Source organism: Falco cherrug, chromosome 3, assembly GCF_023634085.1.
Source record: "Falco cherrug isolate bFalChe1 chromosome 3, bFalChe1.pri, whole genome shotgun sequence".
NCBI classification, from domain to species: Eukaryota; Metazoa; Chordata; class Aves; order Falconiformes; family Falconidae; genus Falco; species Falco cherrug.
The window spans coordinates 43,524,872-43,550,573 of NC_073699.1; the positions used below are offsets into that span (position 1 = coordinate 43,524,872).

General features: G+C 38.8%; 2 protein-coding genes across 13 annotated transcripts in view; one reads left to right on the forward strand and one right to left on the reverse strand.

Moving 5' to 3' along the window:
* Positions 1–19,906, forward strand: part of ARFGEF1 (ADP ribosylation factor guanine nucleotide exchange factor 1) — a 94,707-nt gene extending 74,801 nt beyond the window's left edge. For all 3 annotated transcript variants that reach the window (XM_005443196.3, XM_055704591.1, XM_055704590.1), the window contains exons 23-39: positions 45–135; positions 1,306–1,346; positions 1,451–1,620; positions 2,260–2,411; positions 2,573–2,745; positions 3,714–3,874; positions 4,516–4,646; positions 5,741–5,870; positions 6,876–7,011; positions 7,099–7,237; positions 12,076–12,145; positions 14,191–14,320; positions 14,968–15,107; positions 15,403–15,571; positions 16,528–16,666; positions 17,616–17,733; positions 18,454–19,906. In XM_005443196.3, coding sequence (XP_005443253.1) covers positions 45–135; positions 1,306–1,346; positions 1,451–1,620; positions 2,260–2,411; positions 2,573–2,745; positions 3,714–3,874; positions 4,516–4,646; positions 5,741–5,870; positions 6,876–7,011; positions 7,099–7,237; positions 12,076–12,145; positions 14,191–14,320; positions 14,968–15,107; positions 15,403–15,571; positions 16,528–16,666; positions 17,616–17,733; positions 18,454–18,618 — 2,255 coding nt within the window. In that variant the 3' untranslated portion in view covers positions 18,619–19,906. The remainder of the gene's footprint in view (positions 1–44; positions 136–1,305; positions 1,347–1,450; positions 1,621–2,259; positions 2,412–2,572; positions 2,746–3,713; positions 3,875–4,515; positions 4,647–5,740; positions 5,871–6,875; positions 7,012–7,098; positions 7,238–12,075; positions 12,146–14,190; positions 14,321–14,967; positions 15,108–15,402; positions 15,572–16,527; positions 16,667–17,615; positions 17,734–18,453) is intronic.
* A 2,237-nt stretch (positions 19,907–22,143) lies between these two features.
* CSPP1 (centrosome and spindle pole associated protein 1) overlaps positions 22,144–25,702 on the reverse strand; it is a 64,119-nt gene continuing 60,560 nt past the window's right edge. For all 10 annotated transcript variants that reach the window (XM_055704593.1, XM_055704592.1, XM_027811111.2 and 7 more), the window contains one exon: positions 22,144–22,971. In XM_055704593.1, the coding sequence (XP_055560568.1) occupies positions 22,763–22,971 (209 nt within the window). In that variant the 3' untranslated portion in view covers positions 22,144–22,762. The remainder of the gene's footprint in view (positions 22,972–25,702) is intronic.

A 25,702-nucleotide genomic window follows, 5' to 3' on the forward strand; every position in this document is an offset into this window, starting at 1 on the left:
TTTCTGTGTTTTCTTACCTGTTTTTCAAATTTTGTTCACTATAGTTGGTGGAAACGTGGATTGGAAGCAGATAGCAAGTATTCAGGAATCCATTGGTGAAACTAGCTCCCAAAGCGTTGTCGTTGCTGTAGACAGGTATTGTATTAAATTTGCTGTTGCCATCTCAAGCTTTTTGAGCGATAGTTGAATACTCTCTGCTAATAACAGGACATTATTATTAATTTACCCCTATTTGAAAAAACCTGCATAAATAGTACCATATTAAAGACCTTTTCGTTTTGTGAGTGTTTTCCTTTCTTATGGAGAAGTATTTTTGCAAGAAGGAAGAGAACAAAGATTAAGCAAGAAGCCTTTTTATTGATGCAAAATTATTACAGGAGGGTTGCAGAATGAAGACTGCTGTACTGTCTGGTGAATCTTGATTTGCTAAATATGTTAACATATAGCAAATCTCATTCTGCCTTAGTACAGGGAATGTTATTGACAGACCCTTTTTTCTCCTAAATGTAATTACTGACTCTCTGCTTTCCTCTAGGTTATGTAGATGTTGTCTTATGTTACCAAAATTGCTATTCCAGTCTTCCTTTCTGTGCATCATGTTTATCATAACTGGATTTGATCAGGCATGATGCATATCATAAACATTCCCTGTTTAGACCATAAAGTACTGATCAGACTGCAGTGTTAATGCATCTTGCTCTCTCAGCATATAAGAAATCAGAAAACATGATTTGTCAAAATTGACAATCACAAAGGGGTATCATTCTGAAGGCTTACAAGCATTTCTGTGACTGAGTATAGGCAGCAACATTGATCTCAGCTCCGTGAAAGTTGCCTTGCAGTAAAATTACATCAAGTGAACTAGAGGCTTAATGTCAAATGCATAATAAATAGCTCTTTAGATTTGCAGTATTTTTCTCCACTTCATAATGGAGTGTTTCCAGTATCTGTTTGTCATGGCAGATAGGAATTATGCACTTCGGAGAAGTTTGACTTCTGTGTTTGGAGCAGGGCTGAATAGTTTATAAACTAGTGACGTTATTTATCAGTCACTGTCAAGAGCAGATAGTATTAGAAACAATGCTTACCTCCCAGTCTCCATGCATGCTTATGGGAGTTATTTAAAAATATTAGAAATAATTGAAATATTTCTGATTTTCAAAGCTCAGTATTTTTCCACAGTTACTAATTTTTTTTAAATAAATCAAAGTAGTCAGGAGATGGCTATATACTTTTTTAAAAAAACTTGAATACATATTTAGTAAATTAAGAAATTGTAACAATGTCTTAAACTGCACTTTACAGAATATTTACGGGATCTACAAGGTTGGATGGAAACGCTATTGGTACGTTTTGTCCACCCCACCCCACCCACCCCCTGTAAACTACAAAGAAGCTTTGCCTTAAAACTTGGAAAAATATTGCATTAAAATCTGTGTGCATTTCATAGTGGATTTCGTTCGCTGGCTATGTGCCGTATCTATGGATGAACTGCTGTCTGCTACCCACCCTCGAATGTTTAGTCTGCAGAAGATAGTAGAGATTTCGTACTATAACATGGGCCGGATAAGGCTACAGTGGTCTAGAATCTGGGAAGTTATTGGAGATCATTTTAATAAGGTATCCCCATTAATGTTTATACTGCATACTCCTTGAATTACCAATACAAATAAATTTTATTTAGAGCTTTGTTAGAAAAGCATGTGCTTGTCTGAATTATGCTGTTTTTTCTGTCTTTCTGTATAAGTAGCTTAAAATACAGCAAAAATTGTAAAGCTGGAAAGGCCTGTAAGAAGATAGAGGTACACAATATAATCAATGTAAAAGGAGAAGTATATATTAAGTTATTTATCGTGCTCTGGGTCTAGAACTGGCAGCCTTTAGTTATGTGTTCTAATTTTTGGGGGTGTGTTATGAAGCTTGGGCTAGAAGGTTGGTTTCTGTTCAAGTCTAAATTGACTATGTATAAGGTGAATGTCTGACGTGTGTTTTTAATACAGCTTCTTGAAGTCTTTTTAGACAGCTTACTTATTTTTAGAAAGTTTTAAATGCTAGGATATATAATGTAGAATATAGCTGAAATTGGTTAGGGATTATTGAATTGCATTAACAATGTGGTTCGCGGAATCGTCTACTACTTAAGTTTGTTAATTTTCTAGTACTGCTTAGTTCTCAGTTACCAAATGTAGAGGCAGCTTGGTGTGAATCCATAAGAATTCTGATGCAAGCTTACTATGCATTCCTATTCTACATTATCAGGTTGGCTGCAATCCCAATGAAGATGTAGCTATTTTTGCAGTGGACTCATTAAGGCAATTATCAATGAAGTTCTTGGAAAAAGGAGAACTTGCTAATTTCCGATTCCAGAAGGACTTCCTAAGACCATTTGAACATATCATGAAGAGAAACAGGTAATAACATACAATGAAATTAATCGCCTGGGATCATAAGCACCAACTTTTGCAATTTATGTTTCAAATCGCTTTTATACAACCAGTTGCTGAAGAATTACGCTATTCTAATTGATCATGTAATTTAGTTTGAACAATTATTGTTTGTTATCTTAATTTAGGTCTCCTACTATTCGAGACATGGTTGTACGGTGTATCGCACAGATGGTAAACTCCCAGGCTGCTAACATTCGTTCTGGCTGGAAAAACATTTTTTCAGTGTTTCATCTGGCAGCCTCAGATCAGGATGAAAGTATAGTGGAACTTGCATTCCAGACTACAGGACACATTGTCAGTGAGTACTGATGACATTCAGGTGTCATGAAAGTGTATGTGACTTCAGAGACTGATTTATCTGTTGGCTTTACAGCCTGCATAGTAAAGCCCACTTCATGCTTTAGAACCAGTATCTTACACTTTTCAACCCATCCTCTGGGGAAATACTTAGGAAAATAATTCAGTAAGATGATAGTTAATCTGTCTTCCTTTGTGCCTTTAAAAAAATTTATCTGTAGCTTTCCATAGTAAAACAAGTCAAGCCTTAGCTAATTTTACTTTTATGTGTACGTTTTCATTTAATAATTTTATATTTTTTCCCCCAGAAAAAAAATGTGTAGCCATTTTACCATTTTGTTGTTTGCCTGCCTTTTTCCTTGTTTCTGGATTGTGCTTGTCTACAGCCCTGTTCAGGAGAAAGTGCTGAGCTAGGTGGCACTAGCATTTATTTTTTTTCTCTTCCCATTCTAATCTAGATCCTCATGCTTTAAGCGCCACAAGGGATCTCTTTATTCTGTCTCAGCCTCTGCAAGTTCCTAAAACTGTTTCAGCATCGATGAAGAATGTTTTTCACCTCGAAAGTGTGGCTGTTTAAAATCGGGGCAATAAGACCCTATTGCTGAGGGAAGTCCTTTTGCAGATGTAACTCCACGCTTTGTGTAGCCCTCTTAAGCTCTGACCATACAGACTAATGCTAAGCAGTAAGGGTATTGCTCTCTTTTTGCCGAACTGTTAACATTTCCCCCCTACAGACTAGATGCTACCACAGCTTGTTTTAGACACTTACTACTGTCGAAATAAATGCCCTTTAGGTGAGGTGATTTTTTTGTTATTGTTGAGCATTTGTTTTTTTATTACTACTCAAGCGTTTGACAGCACCAGTCAATGAACCAGTCTCTCATGAATTCTATTACAGTCAGTTTATATTACAATTAATAGATTTTAAAGCATGACACTTCTTTTCTTTTGTCCACACTTTTCTCCCAGCAATTGTGTTTGAAAAACACTTCCCAGCAACTATAGATTCTTTCCAGGATGCAGTAAAGTGCTTGTCTGAATTTGCCTGCAATGCAGCATTTCCAGATACTAGTATGGAAGCGATCCGCCTCATTCGCCACTGTGCAAAATACGTATCTGATAGACCTCAGGTATAGTCTGTATTAACTAAATTATAAGTGCTTTAATCAATAGTGCTTTTAGAAGGAAAACAAGATTGTGCTAACCTTATTTGTTTCCCTTCAGGTTTCAGAGATTAATGAGACGTGTACTTTATTCAGAAGCAATAGGAGTATAAAATTCCACGAGCTTTGAAAATGCCAGCAGTTCATTTATTTTATTTTACTTTTTAATTTTATTCCCCCACCCACCCATCCCCATCCACGCAGTTCAGCTGGTGGCTAGCTTTCCTAAGAGCTGCTGGAAATCATCAGCCTATCTCAGGATCTGCTGTCCACTGAGGGTAACGGCGTAAGCAAAAATGCTTGATATCCTCAAAATGTTACGGTAGATCCTCACTTTCGGTGCTGTCTCTGTAAAAAGAGAGTAAAAGACTCACACTGAACTGCAAGCAAAACCTGATGCTTGAATGTATCATCTCATTTATTCTTTTAGTTTGTTTTTCTAGTTTATTTTTCATGATCTACTAAGAATTACTTTGAAAAACACTTCACCTGCTCAGTATTATCTTGATTGCCAGCTCTCCTGAAGCATCAGGGTGTGATACTAGCATAGCAGAGATTGTTATGTACAGTCCAAATGACTCTGTATAACCTTCTGTTTTCTTCTAAAGGCGTTCAAGGAATACACGAGTGATGATATGAATGTAGCTCCCGAAGACAGAGTGTGGGTGCGAGGATGGTTCCCTATTCTGTTTGAGTTGTCCTGTATCATCAATAGATGCAAATTAGATGTAAGAACCAGGTAACAATCAGTATTTGTAATTCAAATTTTAAAAGGCTTACTTTATACTTTTAAAATAGAAATGACTCTTCTTAGTAAATGTAACTGTCATAAAATGACTTACATATTTAATTTGGGTGATACCACTGTGGGAACACCAGACTTTTCAAAACACCTTTTTAATAGATGCTGGAATGTAGAAATCACATCTGCATTCTTTACATAGGAAATTTATATCTTCCATTACAATAAATAATGAAGTTACATGGTTGTAATTGCATTATATTAAATAGATAAGTATTGCATTTCTTCAAAGTTGAATATTCTAATAATGCCTGTTTAGGATTTACAGCCATGAAATGACAAGAACTATTTAAATAGTTCATTTGAAAATAAGTTAAGGCTTAAATAAATTAAAATTAACAGTGACTGTTTCACATTTATTATAGAACCTGTAAACTATTTAAAACAGCTCAGCTGAACTTAAAATCAGATGCAATGGAGGCATTTTCTGTATAGAGCACAGTAAGATGCAGAAGTTAACTTCTGATTTTCCTAACATATAGCAAGCAAGCATTATTTTAACATGGAAGGTCAACTCTAAATGGTCAATATGCTTTAAATCCCTCCCTTTCTTTTTAAATAAAGTATTACATGGGATGAATATTCAAATCTTTATTCTTCCAGTGGCAATATTGATCCTCTGTATTCATTAGTAAATATAAATGTATGATGTTTAATTTCATGAAAGATGCCCCCATTGCATATTCCATTTTAGTGTGCATCTGGACTCCCTTTATAGCTAATAAAGATTAATACTTGCTTCTAGATCTTTTTACTTCATACCTGGAAATACTTGTTCCTTTATTTCTGTGGTCCTTTGTGAAGAAGTTGTTTTAATTTGACATTACCACAGTTCTCAAAAGTATTTTCAGGCTATACCCTGTGGCTTCTAAGTGCTTTTTAAATAAGCTGATTTTCTACTTAATTTTTGTGTACTAGTGATCAATGTATAATGTTCTTGACAATATTTGAGTTTCTTACTGCTGTTGCAGTTTGACCTAGTACATGTCTTTTTGTAACTCTTAATATATGTTGTTCATTCTTCATTTCAGGGGCTTAACAGTAATGTTTGAAATAATGAAGACATACGGCCATACTTACGAGAAACACTGGTGGCAAGATTTGTTTCGGATTGTCTTCAGGATATTTGACAACATGAAACTGCCAGAACAGCAGACTGAGGTGAAAAAAGTGGGGGAAGATAATTTACCAGAGATCTATATTTGCAGTGGAAAACTTGATTAGTAATATAGCTTATCAAGTGATGTAAGGCAAACATCAAAACTTTGACCTTTTTTGCTCATTTTATTAGCATTCTGTTGGAGGTGTTGTCACTTCTATCGTTTTTCATAAACCATGTATGTAAAAGGCCTAGTAGTTTACACTATGAACAACAGAAGAAAGCATAAAATGCAACTTATCTAGAGTTTGTAAGAAGAACTGCAGCTTTTACATGTGATGTCTGGAATCTGAGACACACATGACTTCATGGCAGCACGCTCAGTGGAATGAGGCTTGTGATCAGCAGTGAAGTCACAGTTAGAAGAAATAAGTTCTACTAGTTCAAAACTTTTTGATGACCAACAAACAGACAAACAAATCCCCAGAACAGCACTGTGCTTTCGCTGCAGCCTTTTGACTAGCCAAACAGGTTTTGACCTGCCAAACCAGCACCAGGTACTGTCCTTACAAGGAGGTGAAACAGAAGTGAGCTTACTAATGTAAACTGTGTAAATTACTAATATTAGAAGTTCGATCGCAACTGTCAGCTATTTGGGAGGCTCTGTGTGAGTATTTGTAGAAGGGCATCTTACTCTCTTAAGTTTTTATCCCTTGGAAAATATGTAGAGGAAACACGGAAAACTTAGTTTGGTGTTAAACTATTGAGCTAGGGTTAGACACTATGTTTAATGTCAAACTCAGTATCTCATGATGGTAAGTGCTTGTCAGTCCTGTAATCTTGTCTCTGAGAATAGTTGTTTGTCTGTTTCTGTAGGTTTTTAAACCTGCCAGTTAGCAAAGCTTAAGTTGGGGCTCCAAGTTGTGGGGGTTTTGAGATATAGAAAGGAATTGTATGTCACTATAAAGCATTTCAAATTGAGTAAATACATATATCTGCCTGCTTGCAAAGATGTGTATCCTAAAAGTTTTACCTCAAAGTTGTCATTTTTTGTTTTCTCCTCCTAGAAAGCTGAATGGATGACAACTACTTGCAACCATGCACTTTATGCAATATGTGATGTATTTACGCAGTATTTAGAAGTACTTAGTGATGTTCTTTTGGATGATATATTTGCACAGCTGTACTGGTGTGTGCAGCAAGGTAGGACTGTACCAAGTTATGTTAAACAATGTTAACATTTTACTGTGCTGAATGTGAATAAACAAATGCACTGTTTGTCTTTTCCAGACAATGAACAACTGGCACGATCTGGTACAAACTGTTTGGAGAATGTTGTCATCCTAAATGGTGAAAAGTTTACCCTAGAAATCTGGGATAAAACTTGTACTTGCATGCTGGATATTTTCAAAACTACAATCCCTCATGCGTAAGATGACTGTTAATATTTATACTTTGTAAAATAATGTAGTTAAGTTGACTTACTGATTTCTAACTGTTCGATGTCTAATAAGTGGGGTGAACAAAAAGCTGTGTGGACTAAATAGAAGCAGACTTTCTTGGAGCATACTGATAACTTAAGTGATAGATACACTACTTTTGTGTTGTAAATGATAAGCTGTTACAAACTAGAAATACTATATGGGAGATAAGAAAAAACCCAAAAAACAACAACAACACAAAAAAACCCAATCCAAAACCTGTAAGCTGATTCAGCTTTAAAATGTTGGGGTTTCTGAGAAGTAGTATCTGATTTTTTTGGTCATTTTCTTTTTGTAATAGAAGAATGCTATTGATAGGCAGACTTTGCAACTTGTAATTACATGTGAAGAAGCTTTTTCCAGATAATACTAAAACAGAGTAACAGTCTTACAGATTTAAGTCTCTGTGGTTGATGTTTAGCTTCCATCATATGTTTTTATGGATCCTAATCTTTTTATGAAAATTATCGTGTATATTTGGTAACTGTCTTTCCCTTTGTGTTACAACTCTATGTGAAATTCCTTGCAACAAGGCTGTACTGTTCCCGAGTAGTTTGATACACGTACATGTCATAGAGCAGAATAACAAGAAATCACATCCAACATTATACCAAAGATGAGTTTTTATCCCATACCCTATGAACGCTGAGGTGAAACACTGCTTGTTTTCAAATCTAATAGTCTTAATGTTGAACTGTTGTATTATTACTTGTCCTATGTCTGTCAACTAGTTCATACTCTTTGCTTCTATGTATCGCCTAGTTCAGGCCTGAAGAAAACCGAAGCAAAATGGAACCTTCTGCACATCAGTCTTTCCTTAATTTTAGTTATGTATCAGGTAGCACTGTAAGAGAGCTTCATTCATGCTTAAAAGATAAGTTAATCCATCTGTCACTATCTCACCTACTTTTGTATGTGAGTAGGTAAGAATTAATTGCATCTAGAATATAATACTAAAATAAAGCTGAAACATCTGGGTGCTAGCAAGATTATTTTTTTTTCACATTTCAGTAACTGCCAAAAATAAAATTATAAACCAAATTTATGGATGTAAAAGTCCAACTGAATTAGCCCTAACTTGCTATCTCTTATACTTGGAAAGACTTTGAAGTGATATTCACTAGCAGAACATTTGCTTTGGTTTCCACATTATGATCAAAACTTAGGTTGAATATTTAGCAACCCTTCTAGAGCAACATTTTGAATATCTTAATATTTAGACACATTCAGATTATTCTTGTTGCCTTTAGCTATATCTGATTTCAAATATGTGCATTATTCCCTTTGATGTTTATGGCACATTGGCTTTTCAAATGAGTTGTTTTTCTGAGGAGGGTATCAGACTCCATAGATTTCTGTTCCTTCTCATCTGTTTTTTTACCTTTCTGTGCCTTCTTTGAGAACTTTAATTATATTATTCTTTTCTACATTTCTTGGAGGTTTCCAACTTTTGCAGAGTAAAGTAAATGTTACTTGGATTTTACACGAGTACCTTGAGCATAGGTAATCAGTCTCCTTTCCCATGGTGAAGGTATGCCTGCTCTTTTCCAAACAATTGTTGGGTGACACAAAACTGCTGAAAACAGTCTTTTCACTTTGACCATATTTGACTAAAGGTGAAGCTTTTTAGATGGGTAAGAAAAAATCATAAAAATATACAGGTATTCATTCGTATTTTTAATGGAGATTTTGTACTCCGAGTTTTTTTCCTTCTCTTTGAGTCCTAGAAAGATACTTCTCTCTTTTTATGGGATCTGGTTCTTTTTCTGTGACTTCTGGTTTGGCTGGCACTACATATTTATATTTCTTAGTCCCTCTAGTTGTCTTATTTTGGTGGTGGAGCTTTTCCTGCCCTCCCAGCCCTTTTTTTTTTTTTTTTTTTTTTTTTTTTTTTTTTTTTTTTTTTTGGCAACACTGTTTTTATACCCAGCTTGTTGTGGAGGGTGCCCCAGTACCTGGAGAAGGCGGCAAATGCTCCTTTTACCTTTGTTTTCCCATGCCTGGAAGTAACATTGGAAGTTAATGTTGAAATGAAGGCAGACCAATCACACAGTGGTATAGATGAAAGTGTTATAGGCAAGTGCTTTATTGCTAAATGACGAAATAGAATCTCTGGAGTGTAAAGTGTCTTCTGGCAGAGATTAATCTGATCACATAGGATTGCATCTGTCCTTTTTTAACATTCATACGAAATGTCTTCCAGGTATTGTGTAACTAACTTCTTCAATTTAAGACTGGCAGCATTGGCTGCAGGAGTTCTTAGTTGCAGTACTAGCCTCTGCTGGTTCTTGGCAAGTTACCTTTTTGCAAAAAGAGGTGATCATAGTATTTCCTTGTTTGGAAAACTTAGTACTAGAATATTTACTCGGCTACTAACTTCAGCAGAGATTACTTACTAAAAAAACCAAAACTGTGTACTCAAGCTTCCACAAAATCATTGAGGTTTTGATAGCTGAAGTTACTAACACAGGATCACACAGAATGGGCGAGGTTGGAAGGGGCCCTGGAAGTGGTCTGTTTCAACTGCTCTGCTCAAGCGTGGCCACTCAGAGCCATGTTTCCCCAGGACCATGTCTTGGCTTTTGAATATCTCCAAGGAGGGAAGCTCCACAGCCTCCTTGGGCAACCTGTGCCAGTGCTTGGTCACCCCCAGTGAAAAAGTGATTTCTGATGTTCAGAGGGAACTTTCTGTCTTTCATTCTCTGTGCGTTGCCACTGGTGCAACACTGGGCACCACTGGAAAGAGCCTGGCTCTCTCCTCTTTGCACCCTCCCATCCAGGATTTATATACATTGATGAGATCCCCCTGACTCTTCTCTTCTCCAGGCTGAACAGTCCCAGCTCTCTTGGCCTCTTCTCATAGGAGAGATGCTCCAGTGCCTTCATCATCTTCGTGGCCTTTTGCTGGACTCTCTCCAACATGTCCATGTCTCTCTCTCATACTGGGGAGCCCAGGACTGGATGCAGTGCTCAGCAGGGAGGGCAGGATCACCTCCCTCTACCTGCTGGCAGTTCTCCTAATGCAGCCCAGGATACCATTTGCTTTCTTTGCAAGCAAGGGCACGTTACTGACTCATGTCCAACCTGATGTCCACCAGCACCCCCAGGGCCTTCTCTGCCAAGCAGCTTTCCAGCTGGGTGGCCCACAGCATACTGGTGCCTGGGGTTGTTCCTCCCCAGGGGGAAGGGCTTTGCACTTCCACTTGTTGAACCTCTTTGGGGTCCTGTCGGCCCATTTCTCCAGTCTGTTGAGGTTCCTCTGGGTGGTAGCATGACCCTCTGGTGTATCAGCCACTCCTCCCACTTTCTTGTTATCTGCAAACTTGCTGAGGGTCCACTCTGTCCCGTCATCCAGATCATTAATGAAGATGTTGAACAGAAATGGACCAGTACTGATCCCTGGGGTACACTGCTCGTTACTGGCCTCCAACTAGACTTTATGCCCCTGGTCACCACCCTCCTGGCTTGGTTGTTCAGCCAGCTTTCAGTCCACCTCACTGTTTGCTCATCCAGCCCATACTTCATTAGCTCATTTTAATAGTTTGTTTGATTTTTTTTTTCCATTCTGTTTATAAATCTTTTTAAATAGACATTTTCCAAAGCCTTATGAGAGCAAGGTTTGGCTTGCTGGCACTGAGGAAGCCAGGGTGAATGGCCTCTTGTCCTCAGGAAATTCAGGAGTTAGAATTGGTTCCTTAGACAAATTACAATAATCTGGCCTCTCTTGGCTCATAATGGCTCATTCTTCCATTACATCCTTGGGCAGATGGAAGACTTCGTAGCCCAAAATCAATTACACTGTATTTAACAACCTCTAATGCAGAAATAATTCACAGTTTGTGTTCTGGTAGCTTTCAAGAATCAGTTCAGTTCTCTGCTTTACTTTATTTGCTGTCTCATTGCATGCCTCCAGATTTTTGTATTTTCTTGTCTACAGTTTGTCATCTTAGTTATATGAAGAGCAGTGATATGTTAATTTAGAATCCTTAACACAATGAGAAAGATCTCATTTAGCATAGGCACAGATGTCCATCAAGCCTTGCCTCACAGAGATTGAGGATACATAGTTTGAGATCTTAGCAACAACAAAAACTTTAATCTTACTTTGTAGCAATAGAGTTGATAGAACAAGAGATGATGGGGCCACTTAGGTTATTTAATCCCATTTCCCCCATATCTTGGCAGACACAGACAGCCGCAACAAGTTACAACTAATGTAGAAATTTTTTAGTGCTCAAGGCAAAGATCCTCAGGACAGCAACATGCTATAGGAAAACAGCAGGGAAGAGATCAGAAGTCTTGTCAGTGACTTACTACTTCATAACAGCAATGAATCCTAAGTGGAAGTAGAACCACAAAGCTGAAGCACAGCCCAAACAGAGAATGCAAAACATCTCCAGACGTTCATGCTGATTTGTCCTGGGTAGATTCATTCCTGACTCCAGGTAAAGCTTAAGGCAGTGCGAGAGAGCAAGGCAAAATCCGTTATTTCTGAGAAAAATTAGGCCACCTCCACATAATCCAGTCGTCCATTCAAGGCAATTGGTAGAAACGTTGGAAGTACAAAACCCACAATTTTCAATATGTGTGAAAGAAGAAAATGTATACTTAAAATTGAAATGAGTTTATTAATTTATGGAAGTATCTATATTCAACTCTTTTTTGGGGTTTGGCTTCCATTAAATTAAAACAAACACCCCACCATACTGAAGTTGACTTCTTAGGATATTGGTTCTGATCTGTATTTCAGACTTCCTAAATTTGGTACTGGTTTTGTGTTTTCAAGGCTGCTGACTTGGCGACCAACCAGTGGGGAGTTTGGCTCTGGATCTCCCTCTGATACAAAAGAAAAACTGGTAAGCTGCTGAAATAAAAACTATTTTAAAAGCTTGCAAAAGTTTGGTACAAATATGTTGTGATGTAGAATAAGTAAAAAGTGTACTTTGTTTAAACCCATTTTTCAGTTTTGATTTACTTGAAAAAGTTTTTTCCAGCTAAAGTGCTATTTAATGTTTAAAAATAGCAAGGAATTAATTGAGAAAGAGAAATATATATTTGTTTGCAGTGAAGTTGGCTTCTGGGAGTTGCCTGTAGGTCGTTCTCTGCGTATGATAGTATGATAGAAGTAATGTCCTGTGCCTAGTATGTCTCTGTAATACTGTATTTAACGTTTGAGTTGTTTCCTGGTTTTGTGGGGTTTGTTTCATTTTGCTCAATATTGTCTTTGATACATTGACATGATGAGAAAATGCTGGAGGTGGAAGGACTGTCATATAAAAATTGTTCATGGGTATGGTCTCAAATGAGTTCTGCTACGAGAGACTGACTCCCTCCATTTAGCTTTATGGGGTGTTAAACATAATTTGCTTGCAACAGAGTGTAGATGTTTTCGGTGGCCAGTTCTCATTATACAGGTGTTTTATATCCATGTGACAATGTGTTTTCTATATCGACTCATTTGTAGTGGTTTGGTGTATAAAGCGTTTGATCTAACAGTGTTGGCTACGTTTTTGATCCATTTATGTTGAATATAATAACATGCACAAATGGCCGATATATTAAATGTCTTAGTCATTAATAAATTGAAAGCTCTTTTCTCTTTGAAATAGTTCAACATTAATGTTTTTTAAAATCTTCTTTTACTTCAGTGTAAAAAGACACTTTACAACTTCAAAATGAACAGAACTTGTATAATAAATGTTAAAGGAAATATATTTTGGATCCTTTCTTTTGGTAGGATAAAATTTTTGCAGGCTTTAAGTATTTCCATCTAACTTTTCTTCAGGTAGTTAAATTATAATGAAGCATTCTACTATCTATAGACATAATAGCTATTAAAAATATATTTATTAGAGATGAAGACGTTGTTTATTTACTGGTATGAGAAGTTGATATGTTCTTTATAGGAAGTGTATGTGCAGACTTAAATCTTGCTAGCCACGCAATGTAGGGAATTAATGTGTTGTCTCCAGTGGCACTTCTGGAATATATATGCCAATAGAAGTGCTGGGCTATTGAAAGGGACAGTAATCACTACATATGCCCTCTTTCAATGAGTGCTTTCTGAAATGAAAACAATAGGTATTATCATTGATTTTAATACTTTACATTCAACTGATCAAGAAGGAAGATATTTATTAAAAAATAAAACAAAAACCCAACAATTCATTTTCCAAAGTCATTGAGTTCTAGCTCACAAGATAAAACAATGTAACATGGGGAATCAGAACACATTGCAGAAGTCTGCTGAAGCAGCTCTGGCGAGAGGATTTAAAATGAAAGCATTTTCCTTGATATGCATATATTCTCCTTCGTTTTACTCTGATAAATTCCTATAGCACCTACAGACATGTTAGTAGGAGCTTATAATTCAGAACGTTCAAGGGGGTAAATGCAAGTAAAGATTAAGGCTAGATGATACCTCATACTGTTTGGACTTGTCTTTTAGGAACTGTGTGTTAGCATTTTCACCCATTATAAAAAGAATGCAAGTTCTTACAGAAGCTGTTAGAGGTTTTTGTTGTAAATCAGGGGTAGATACTGCATTTCCCAGTACTGAAACCTTGCAGCAAACCTCATACGCTTGAACTGGTAAAAGTCAAACTGACTGTTGGCTGACATACTAAATGCTTGGATGGCATACAAAAACACCTGTGTGCAAAGTACTAGTCGTTGACTTTGCTGTGTAATTAAGTATTTGTTGCTTGTTGATTTTTCAGTGCTTTCTTAGTAGGGCATCTTCTTAGCACATCTTTTGTGAATGCTGGTATCAAATATGACCAAAATGAATGAAAAAGTGTAGTGTTGAAACAGTAAATGTCTTAAGGTATAAAGAGCACAATACTATCAACAATTAGCTTGCAGAAATTATCTGTAATTTTTTTTTTTGCCTTTTTTTCAGGATACAATATCACAGAAGTCAGTGGATATTCATGATTCTGTTCAGCCTAGATCTTCAGATGGACGTCCATATCAACCCAGCATAGGGCCCACAGTAGGTGAAGAAATAAGCAAAACCAGGCCAACAGCAAGTACGTGTTTAGTAGTGATTTGGCATTTTATATATATTAAGAGTAGTATTCAGCAGATGTCTGATACCTTTAGTTATAGCCCCAGCTATAACTTCAGAAACGTGATGTGAGGAGAGCTATACTGGTTAAAGTTTTGTCTTCATGCAGTATGACAGAATTCTGTTGGTCTCTTGTGGGTCCACATCTTTCACCTGTGCTTTAAAAATCTAGAATTCAGCTGCTAACTTGCAGGCTTTTTAGCCAAAGTAAAATACTAAGAATAGTACTCACCTTATAATGCTATGTAAATAAGTAATATTTTTTTTTTCTTAAGAGCAAGGTTCTTTCTGTGCAGAATGCAACTGAAGCAATAGCGGGGCGGGGGGGGGAAGTGTATTTAGGCTGATTTGAAGAGAACATATCAAATCCTTAAGGTACTTGGGGAAAGTTATGTGTTGGTGCTTAAAATGCTCATGTCTGGTGGTAATAGTAGACCTGGTATCAGTCCTGGTTTTAGAAGAGTAATTCAGATGGGTGGATTCCAGACTTGATTTATGAACGTGCTTGAAGTTAAGCTGTTCTTCAGCTTACCCCCAAAATAGCTCAAAAAAGAGACAGGTGTTGCAGTTCTTTATTAACAAGCAATTTTCTTGTTCTTCTCTTTAAAGAATTTCCAGAACAGAAGTTATTTGCTGCTCTTTTGATCAAATGTGTTGTACAACTGGAACTCATTCAGACTATCGACAATATTGTGTTCTTCCCAGCAACTAGCAAAAAAGAAGATGCAGAGAATCTAGCAGCAGCACAAGTAAGTAGAACTGATAGGTATCTTTTTTTCTGATTTTTTTCAGCCCTATTGGATTTAACAGCTTATATCTTGCGTTAAATTGCATTTGCTGTGCTGGGGCAGCACACCGTGGAGATTAAAACATGTGTTGTTCAAAGGGATTTATGTAACTGGGATGTGAACACAACTGTTAATACATTTTTAAGTTTCGGTACGAGTAAAGATGAAAACAGGGTAGGATTGAGTTATGACTGGAGCTTGCTGAAGACAATTGTGAATTTTTACTTGCAATCTTTTCCTTTTTTTTTTAAAACAGAGAGATGCAGTAGACTTCGATGTGCATGTGGATACACAAGATCAAGGAATGTATCGTTTTCTAACATCACAGCAGCTTTTTAAACTTCTGGATTGTCTGCTGGAATCTCACAGATTTGCTAAAGCATTTAATTCCAACAATGAACAAAGAACTGCCCTCTGGAAAGCGGGTGAGTCAGTCACCTTGGAGAAATATTTTGCAAGAATGTGTCAGCGTGCTTTGAATTAACCCAAAAATAGGTGAAACGTACTTCGATGTTGAATGTAAAATTGAGTGTCGGGCTTTAACTTTATACCCTAGAATCCCTAAGGGGAGGAGACCTCATCTGTGCAGGTGCAAATATCTTTTTCATGTCCTCACATTTAAGGTTTCACTGGGTTACAGCTGCCAAGCTGATCCCTGGCTGTGGGTGCAAGTCCCGTGCTTGGAGGCTGCAGGCACAAAACCTGAAGACTTGTTAGCGGGGTTTGTTTTACCTACCAGAGTATAAGTGAAAAATATGTCATTTTCTGAAAAAAAAACAGATGAAAAACGGACTCTCAATAGCGTTGTGTTTAATCTGTTCCTTGCACCAAAGTTGGCTGTATTAATATTTTTAACGGTCACTGCATACTGTGAAGATGCAGCAGGCTGGTTGGTGCATTGATGTATGCATACACAGAACCACTTCAGCTTGGCTGAGGTAGTATTCGTATTTACGGGTATGCTTTTGGCTAGTATGGCTCGTCACTAGCAAAACTGAGTTTAATTATACAGTAACAGCCTTGGAAACAATAATATTGTAGACATTTTTATCAAAAACAAACAATAAAGCACTACAGATATACACCTGAGGCAAAATGGTCCATTGTTCGGGTGGTTAGAATGCACTTTTATCATACACCCAGGTTTCACATCTACTTTACTTGGAAGCATCTATAAAAATAGGTGCCAAACACAGTTGTGGCGTATATACGTGGGTTAATTTTTAGCAGGACCCCATTGTACTAAATGCTGTGAGAAGTTAATTACATAAGGTGGTTCTTCTGTCTATATGCAGAAGATGTTTGGAAGGAGAAGTGGGGAACTGTAAGGAAAAATGTCAGATGAAACACAAATCTGAATGGATGCTTGGAATTTCTCTAGGTTTCAAAGGCAAATCAAAGCCTAATCTTCTGAAACAGGAGACTAGTAGTCTTGCCTGTGGATTGCGCATTCTGTTCCGTATGTACATGGATGAAAGCCGTACCAGTGCATGGGAGGAAGTCCAGCAGAGGCTACTAAAGTAAGGTCCATGTGGCTGAACCCGTTGATGTTATTTCTGACGTGAAAGAATGTTTGTTTTTATTTAAAAGGATAGACCACCTCTGTTTGCAGTAAACTTCTAGAGCCAACACAGTATGGTGGTAGTCACAGCTCCCATTAAGAGGTTTTATGTTGTGTGTAGAGCACTCTGCCTCCAGCTACTAATACTGCGTCTGCTTTTTGTACTCATTAGACGTTTTGCAGAAGAGAACAAAGGTTTTTGTCACCTTTTTTGGTAGCATGTGGGTAGGTGGGGGCTTGTTCCAGCTCCTTCTTAAAAAGAAAAGCAACTAGCAACCCTGCTTTTTTCTTGCAGATATTTTAGGGAGCTGGTGCTTGTTCTCATCTGCAGAAATGAGCGCTGGGCTTAAGAAGCCTGTGGGCATACAGAAGCTTTTGGCTTTTTGGTTATTCATTACTGTGAATACCAAGGTTCACCTGAAAGTTTTTAGGTTACAAAGTTGTTTAAGCAAGTGTTGGAATAATAGAGGGCTTAAAACCAGGGCAGTAACAGTTTTTTAACAGTGTTTAACAGTGTTTTAAGGTTTACAGACCAGGGAGCAGAACTGCAAACTACCTGGTTGCATCAGCATGAGATTACTTTTTATAGTCTACATATCATTTTGTCGTATGCGTTTTAGTACCTCTCAAAGAGCACTTGATACATTTTAAATATGTGTACGAACAGCACGATCATGTTTTGTCAATATATTGAATAGTGAAGTCCTGGGACACTGGTTTTGAGTTGAACAAGATTACTGCTTTCTACTGCTAATGAGGCTTGCAGTAGCTTTCATAAGGCGATGCTGTTCTACACCAGGACTCTGCAGTGGTATAGTTGCAAAGCCGAAGGTCTTTCTCTGCAGCAGAGCTCAAAATAAAATGTTAGTTACTAGTTAGTTACTAGTTTTTGTGTCTTTCCTCTTCAGTGTCTGCAGTGAGGCTCTGAGTTATTTCCTCACTCTTACATCAGAAAGTCATCGGGAAGCCTGGACTAATCTGTTACTCTTATTTTTGACTAAAGTCCTGAAGATAAGTGATGAAAGGGTAAGTAACTGTTTGGAATGTTATTTAAGATGACGTTTACAGGAAAGAAGTAGTTCCAGACCGGTTCGTCACAGTTACACATTTGACTTTAAAAGCTCCTGCTGCTCTGTAGACACGCTTTGTTGAGGGAATGTGCATCGAAATACCGACAGTAGTAATGCACAGTGAGGGTGCAGTGAGTGATAAAATAAAACGTGTCTGAGAAAATGTAAAAGATACTGAAATCCTTTACAAGTATGTGTTAAGTTGCTCTTACCCCTCTCCTGCTGAGGTAGGGGATTAGTGGCTGATATTTTATTCAAAGAAACAACTCCTGTTTCTGTTTCCAGTCCTGCGTGTATAGCACCTTGACCTTCTCCAAAGCAATTCTGCAGTAAATAAATCCATATTTAGATCTCCCTGTAACAAAACTTGGCTGAAATACCAAGTGAAAGAGGCCAAGTACAACAAAAAAACTTGACTGATAAGAAAACCTCTTCCTCTTGCAGAATAAGCATTAGCAAGGAGCTGTGTGTAGCCAGTGAGCATCTGTCAGAGTACAAGCTGTCTGAGCCTTGTTCTAGCACTGGCTAGCTTCAGTTATAAAGATGTTTCTACTTGTCACTTCATGGGTTGGTTTCTCACCTTGACTTGGGAGAGTATTTATAATTCTTCACTTGGAACACCCTTTCTGAGCTGTATTGATGCATAATAGAACAATTTCTTCTGTTTTCTCCTCAGTTCAAGGCTCACGCCTCGTTCTACTATCCGCTGTTGTGTGAAATTATGCAGTTTGACCTTATTCCTGAACTTCGAGCTGTTCTACGAAGGTTTTTCCTGCGGATTGGTGTTGTTTTTCAAATATCCCAACCACCAGAGCAAGAGTCTGGAATAAGCAAGCAGTAGCAGATAGTGACTGAGTATTGCTCCGTTTAAAAGTTTATATTCCTCAGCTAAATCAAAGGACCAGGTAGCTGAGCCATTCTGTCTGGATATCCATAAAAATGATTTCTTTGTATGGCAATGTGTATCCAAGGGTTAACGGTACAGATGCTTACAACTGTAATTAAGGCTTGCAACACTCCAGTCCCTTTATTTCCTGATGGATTATCTCTATCGGTTTCTCTACCTGGCTCATGCTGAGCACAGAGCCAGTTTTTAGCACAGTCCTCTGGTCAGCATGGGCTGCAATATCCTTTACTGTCCTAGACAGCAGTATAGCAACAGATGTTTATGGCGGGTGTGAAAGTAAAAAGTACCCAAAGAACTATATATGTAAAGGTTTGAGCTTCTGCAAGAAGTACAACTCAGGAGAGCTGTATTTTGAAGGATAAAATGTTTATAGTGAAAAGAAAATGGAGATTATTGTTCATGGTAAAAGATATTTAGCAACTATGTCTGATATTCTTATTCTAAGATTTTTGCACACTCAGGCTGTCTGAGACATTGGTAATCATCCTTCTGTGAAAAATGTACAGAGATGCAGGTCTGTAATATAAACTCTTTAACACTATACAGTTCTTCCTGATTTGTTTTATTTCTGTATTATTGATTTGCTGAAAACCCATAACAACTTCATTGTTTACCAAATGCACTAGAAGTTTGGGTTTTATTTTTCGGGGTTGTGATTTTTTTCCTTTTTTTTCTTTTTTTTTTTTTTTTTTTTGGTTTTGTTGTAGCCCAGAAGTTAGTGTTGCTGACTTTTGTCAAGAACAGAGGTAGAAATATCACAACTGACATAACTACCTGTAATATACTTGTTTTAGGGCTTTTAAATATAATGAGCCATTGAAATGATGATCCTTCAAGGACTGGAACTTGAATCACTGCAAACAAGTCTAGGTTGTGTCTGCTGTCAGATGTTTTTTGTTTGATGTAGATTTCACTCTTATGTACAGAATTTAATGTGGAATATATTCAAGTAACAAATCTGGCATGGTTTGGGGATGGTTAAATTTATTGGAAACTTATTCATACTGTGAATTGTGCTCTGATGGTTAAAAGACAAGATTGTCAAGCATTCTGTATTACAATGGATGTAGAAATTTTTTTCAGATGGGCAAAATGTATATGGTACAGATATGTAAAGTTTTCTATGTAAAAAAAATTCTGTACAACTTTCTGTACAATATTTGGTTCTCATCTGGCATATTCTAATCAGGTTATAGGTCAATAAAGTTTTTGAACTCTTTCATCAGTGCAATCAAAACCAGTCTAATCCACAGCTACTTGTTTTACAGTTTCCTTTGCCGCCTCTCATGTTCTCATTTCAAAGGAACAGACCCCAGCCCTCGGGGGGGCCAAAAGGTGGGTGCCTTGCAGTTGACTAGGATGCGTCTTCTCACTGTTCGGCAAATACAGGGTGAAAAAGAACGGTAAGTTTAAAAAACCAGGGAAAAAAGGAAGAGTAAAAGTGCTTGTAAGTGGACTAGACAAATGAACCCTGTAGTGCTGCACAGATAGGAACTAAAATACTGTGTTTTGCTTTCTGGGGATTAAAATATTAATACAAGTATTAATATAAAACAGACTTCCAGAATAAGGGTGGGTGAGAGAGGGAGGCTGGGATTATGGTTCATCTGGCTGCTGACTCGGAATACATCAGCCAGCTAAGCCTTGTCAGCATCTTTGAGCTTGTAAGTAAAAGCGGAATTGGATTGTGCTCCAGTGTGTTCCCACAAAACTCACGACAAGCAAAGGGGAAAAGGGGAGAAGCGTGAAGGCTGTGAAAGGGAATGAGGAATTAATTCCTCACAGAGGAATTAATCTCCCTGTAGCTGTTCACAGCAGGCCTCAAAAATAAGTGCTAAGTGGTTCAACAAAATAGCTATGGAAGAGACAGTGATGGGAATTAAACGGCACGACCCGTAACTAGTTTTCTTATAATGTTAATTGGGGTGGAACAAAACCAAATTGCAGTTATCGAAGTCAGAAAAGGAACAACTGAGGTGATTTTAATTACAATGGTACAGCCTTTCCTCTTGGGCTGTGTTTTATTTTCTTCAGTTTGTTGTGTAACATTTAAATCTTGAACCACCCTAGCAGGCTCGGCCTGAGGTCTTTCTTGCCTGTTTGACAGTGATCAGTAATAATTGTTAAAGTATAGTGTGTGTGTGTCCTACTGACGCTGTAATTTCCCCCGTGCCTGTGGCAAAGTGTTACCTGGTGTTCCTGGTTACAGCCAGGTCTGTGTCTGTTACCCGTGGGTCTGCCTGCATCCCTTCGCAACGTCTGCGTTCAGGATTCAGCGTTCAGTAGTAGCGAGTACAATCGATTATCTAAAATGCGTGGTAGATTGGGGTTTGTTTGGCGGGGTTTTTGTTTTGAACCTTGCTCTGCTCCATTGCTCTGTTGTGTACTTCTACTGAGCAATGACTTTTTTACAGCACGACCACCTCACACCTTACGGGGTTTGTTGCTTGTGTGGAAAAGGCCTAATAGCTGTTGAGTCTTGGCTCATCGGCCCCTCGACCCCTGTTCTCATCGTTGCTTTTCTGTAGCTTTAGCTCCCACACCCCCAGAACCGCACTGGCTGGGCTCTGGGGGCCAGCTTCAACTTGCAGCTCCACCGAACGAATGCTCACGTCTGTGGCAGTTCTCACAAAGGAAGGGCTGGGAGCAGGAGGTGGGCTCTATTTGAGTCAGCTCAGCCTTGAGCTCAGGACTGTGGTTTGCAGCTGCAACTCACCATTTTTGAAAAAAAATTACAATTTAGGAAGGCTGGCAGGAACGCCCTGGCTGCAGCTGAACTTTAGATATGGAGAGAAAGCCAACGGAAAGATGTGAAGGACCAAGATGATCCTGAATAGCAGCCGGGGTAGCAGAGGGAGGAGAGCGGTGCAGAGGGAAATTCACGGTGCTAAATGCTGCGGAGCAGCCAGGCTGGAGCAAGTACAGCGCTTTCAGGTCACTGCAGAGGTGAAGGAAGCAACTTAAAGCGGGGGCGGGGCAGTGTCCTAGGCTTCAACTGGAGGAATCAAATGCCAGCTTGGGAAGGTTGGTGATGTTTACAAAAATTCCGGCCATTAAGCCAGCCTCATTTTTTAGGATAATGCTAATATATGCTTCTGTGGGGGGGTAATCAAAGTTCAGGGAATAAAGGAAAACTATATACGCTACTAGATGAGGAAGAAAGTTCTGTATGTCGCCTGGCATCAGTACAGTGGATCTACCCCAAAGCTCAACGCGTGAAGGAACAGGGAAGAGCCATCAGAGACAAGGGAAAGGCTGGCAGGTGACAGAGGGAAAAGTATGAAATACATGAGGGGGGCTGTGGCATGAGAGGCTCCGTGGCAGGATGATATTATAAAACATTTTCACCTTAGCTGCTTAAAACTGCCGCTGGGAACATTAGTATTCCTTGATGGTCTAGTTTGTTCATGAGTAAACATCAGCTGAAGCAAATGATAAATTAAGAAAACTGAAGTCTGCTTTCACATTCTTAGTAACAAAATAATTTATTAACTCTTAAATCGGAACCATAAATTAAATATATGCAACGCTATCTGTATTTCCAGCACATAACAGGTTAGGGAACATAAGAGACACCGCTAATAGTAATTTTTTCATGAAACTGCTGAGCTTTCATGCAGGATAGCAATCATTACTGTATGAAAAGCAAGTGCCCTTTGCCAAGGTATCTACTCTTTTGGTAAAAGCTTTAACTCACAGCAGAGGTCCATTTTCTCTTATTTCCAGCCAGTTTTGGAGTTTGGCTATAAACAAAGCTAAAAATTTAAATTTATTTACTATCAAATTCACACACACACGTGCACGCTGGTTTTGTGGTAAGTCCAGCTCTGCACCTTTTCTAGAAGTTTCAGCCTCAAAAATGGCCAAGCTATTCCTCTGCTTCCTACATTATGTGCTGTACAATATCCCTGCTCTACGTCTTCGCACTGCAGCTTCTCTTACTTTCTTATTGCTACTTCAAATGACACATACAGCCCCACGCTCTGCGTCGTATCACACGCTCCCTGGAAGAGACCCTGGAAAGTGCAGTAGTGCTGACCGGCCCCTGCTCTGCTGCGAGGCACCGCGGGTTCCCGTGTCAGCCGTGTGCTGTTGAGAGGCCTTGCCAGCTGAGCGGCAGCAGGCTCTCGGGTGAGATTTTTGCTGGGTTTGACTGTTCCACCACGAACCTCTGGAAAGTCTCTGAAGTTCCTGGTCGCAGCCAGGGCTCTGTTGCAACTGTGTCAACAGAACCGCACCGTCTGCCGGTGTTGGGTGGAATCTGATTCCAAAGGTCATCTGCTTCTCCTAAGGAAACACCACCACAATGCACGTGTTAAAGGAGACAAAAGCTTATCACGTTTTACTGCAACATTCTGAACAGGCTTCTTTGTCTGCAATAAATGCATAAAATGCTTTTAAATTACTACTTCACACAAATCTTTTATGTTCTGGGGAACTGGGCCCATCTCGAGTCAACAGCTAAAGACTCCAAGTCTTTGATGTCTAATGCCAACAGCCCCTCCCCCTGCCAGACCAGTAAGAGGGCAATACAGGAAACATGGATGGACGTGGCAGAAGGTTCTTGCTTTCCCAAAGCCTCTCATTACAGGGAGAAGTCAAATCTGTCAGTGCATATATACATAGGAAACGCGTGTAAAAATAAGGTTATTAAATTACAGTGTTACGGCTAAGCACTCTTACACAGACAGTCTCTTACTCAGGAGAGAACTTGGGAAGAATTATTTCAACATGCGAACAGTGCAAATGCGAGCAAGTCTGTACATCACAGCCCGGCATAGCTAGTAACCTCAGCACAATGTTGTCCTGAAATGTGCACCGGGTAAATCGTCATCTGCCAGAAACAAACCAAACCACACCAAAACAAACTAATGAAAAAAACCCAACAAACCAGAATGGAACGGCCTTGCCTTTGAACTTGGGGTCACTCTCATGCTGAACTCTGCTATTGTTTCAATTCAGTCAGCAATCATACATACCTGATAAAATGTTTAGTGTAGATTATATTTATTTATATATATATATAAACAGATAATTATGTTGTTTGATAAACAAATACAACTGTATCATTTCTTTGTGCTGTTTGTTCTTTGGATTCACAACATTTAATTTTTACCTATATAAACAAAAAAAATAACCCCCAAACCTATGACTGAAAATTGCAATGCTTTCCTTGCTAAAGCTGAGTCATGTAAGTGAGGTGGTTCTGGTTTGCTGGGGTTTTTTTAAGCTAGGCAGAAAAATGTTGGAAGACTGGATTTAAAAAAAATCCAACAATTTTTGCAGAAACATACTAATTCCAGTAAAACATAACAGAATTGTCTATTATTTAGTGATGCAATATTTCATTCAACCAATTCATATGTGTCATGTAATTTTAAGTATTTGGATCATTTTTCCAAACTTCAGGGGTTTGTTCTGGAATAAAATGACAACTTTTAAAAATTGTATTTTGAACAAAAGCTTCTCTGAAGCTTCTCATGAAAACTTTAAAGTTGATGCTTTAAGCATGGGTGCGAGGCCCCAGGTCCTGCAGAAGCAGCAGCCAGGTGCACAGACCTGGAGGGAAGGACAGAAACCGCCCAATCCCACAGACACTGGGAGCGAAGGCTCAGTTTTCCTCTTCGTGCCTAAGGCAAGATGCAGGTTCTAAAACACAACGCTGAATTCTTTTTGTTCAAAAAGAACTTGGCAGTGAATCTGCTAGTTCTTGTCACATCATACAGACAGCGATGTGATCATCCTCCAAGCCTTCTCACGCTTCTGCAACACTGAAAATGTAAACAGACCTCCCCCCCCGGCCCCCGGCAGGGCCTGTCACCTCCTTTGCTTGAGGCTGGTATAAAGCTGGCAGAGCAAACCTCTGTCTCATAAATCCTGGGTCACATGAACTCTCCTGGGGGTTAGAACCCGCAGTGCTTACACACGAGTTATGGTGGGGTTAACAACAGTACATGGCAGGAAAAATAATACCTAAAGAAAATTAATTTTCTCTTTGCTGGCTTTTCTAAGAGACTCTATTTAGAAATAATAGAAATAAGGTAATGTACTTGTTTAGAGACAAGCAAAACCCTGTACTTCGAGGCCAGAAGGCTGCACTTCCCTGAGTTAAACTATGACTCCCTTCAAAGACAAAGCCCTTGGATTTTCCAGCGGTCAGAGGTAAGACCATAGTGCACGTCGCTGCATCAGACTCATCTGGTGCTGCTTTTGGAAAGCACAGCAGATCAGCTACAGTGCAAAACTTGCTCCGTCACGGATTTCAACTCTTTGCCTATTCCATAAAAAAACAAACTGTTCTTAATTAGGCTACTTCTGAAGAATTTTCTTTGGAGTTGCCACTTGATAATTCAGTTTGCATCTGGAGGCTGGGGATAAGCAGATCTCTTTCCTTTGCATGAAATACTGATTTAGAAATTCAGTGGCGTCTGGACTCCCGCTAAACACTGATTCCCGCTCACCTGCTCCTAGATGAGAACACACACTTTCAGCTCCCTGGAGCGGATATTGGTGTTCATCTTGGGTGAGCCTGCACTCGCCAGGCTCCAGCATTCCTTTACTTAAAGGCACAGAGGAACGCCTAAAAAGTCTCAAGCGATTTAGGCAACTTCTCTTACATACAGCAGGGTCTCCAGCCACGTATCTAATGTGCTCAAAGCTGCGCAGATTCTCTTCTGTACTGAGTCTGCTCCCGTTTTACACAGTTAGGAACATGCGTGCATTGCCCACTGGAGAAAGCAACTGCTGGCTTGCAAGGACTTCATCATCCAAACTACTCACCAAGTCTATGTTGACGGGAATGCGGGCTTTTTTGGATGGGTGAAAACAGAGGCGGCCTGGATCCAACATGCACTAACTTTCCAATTAAAACAAGTCTAGGGTGGCTTTAGGATTCCTACATCAGTGCCATAAAGCAAAGTGAACTACTGTGAATAAATCCTCCTTACCACACCAACAGGATCAGCTCTTTAAAATTTATCAAAGCCTGTAAATTTAAAAGAAAGATAACCAGTTAAGA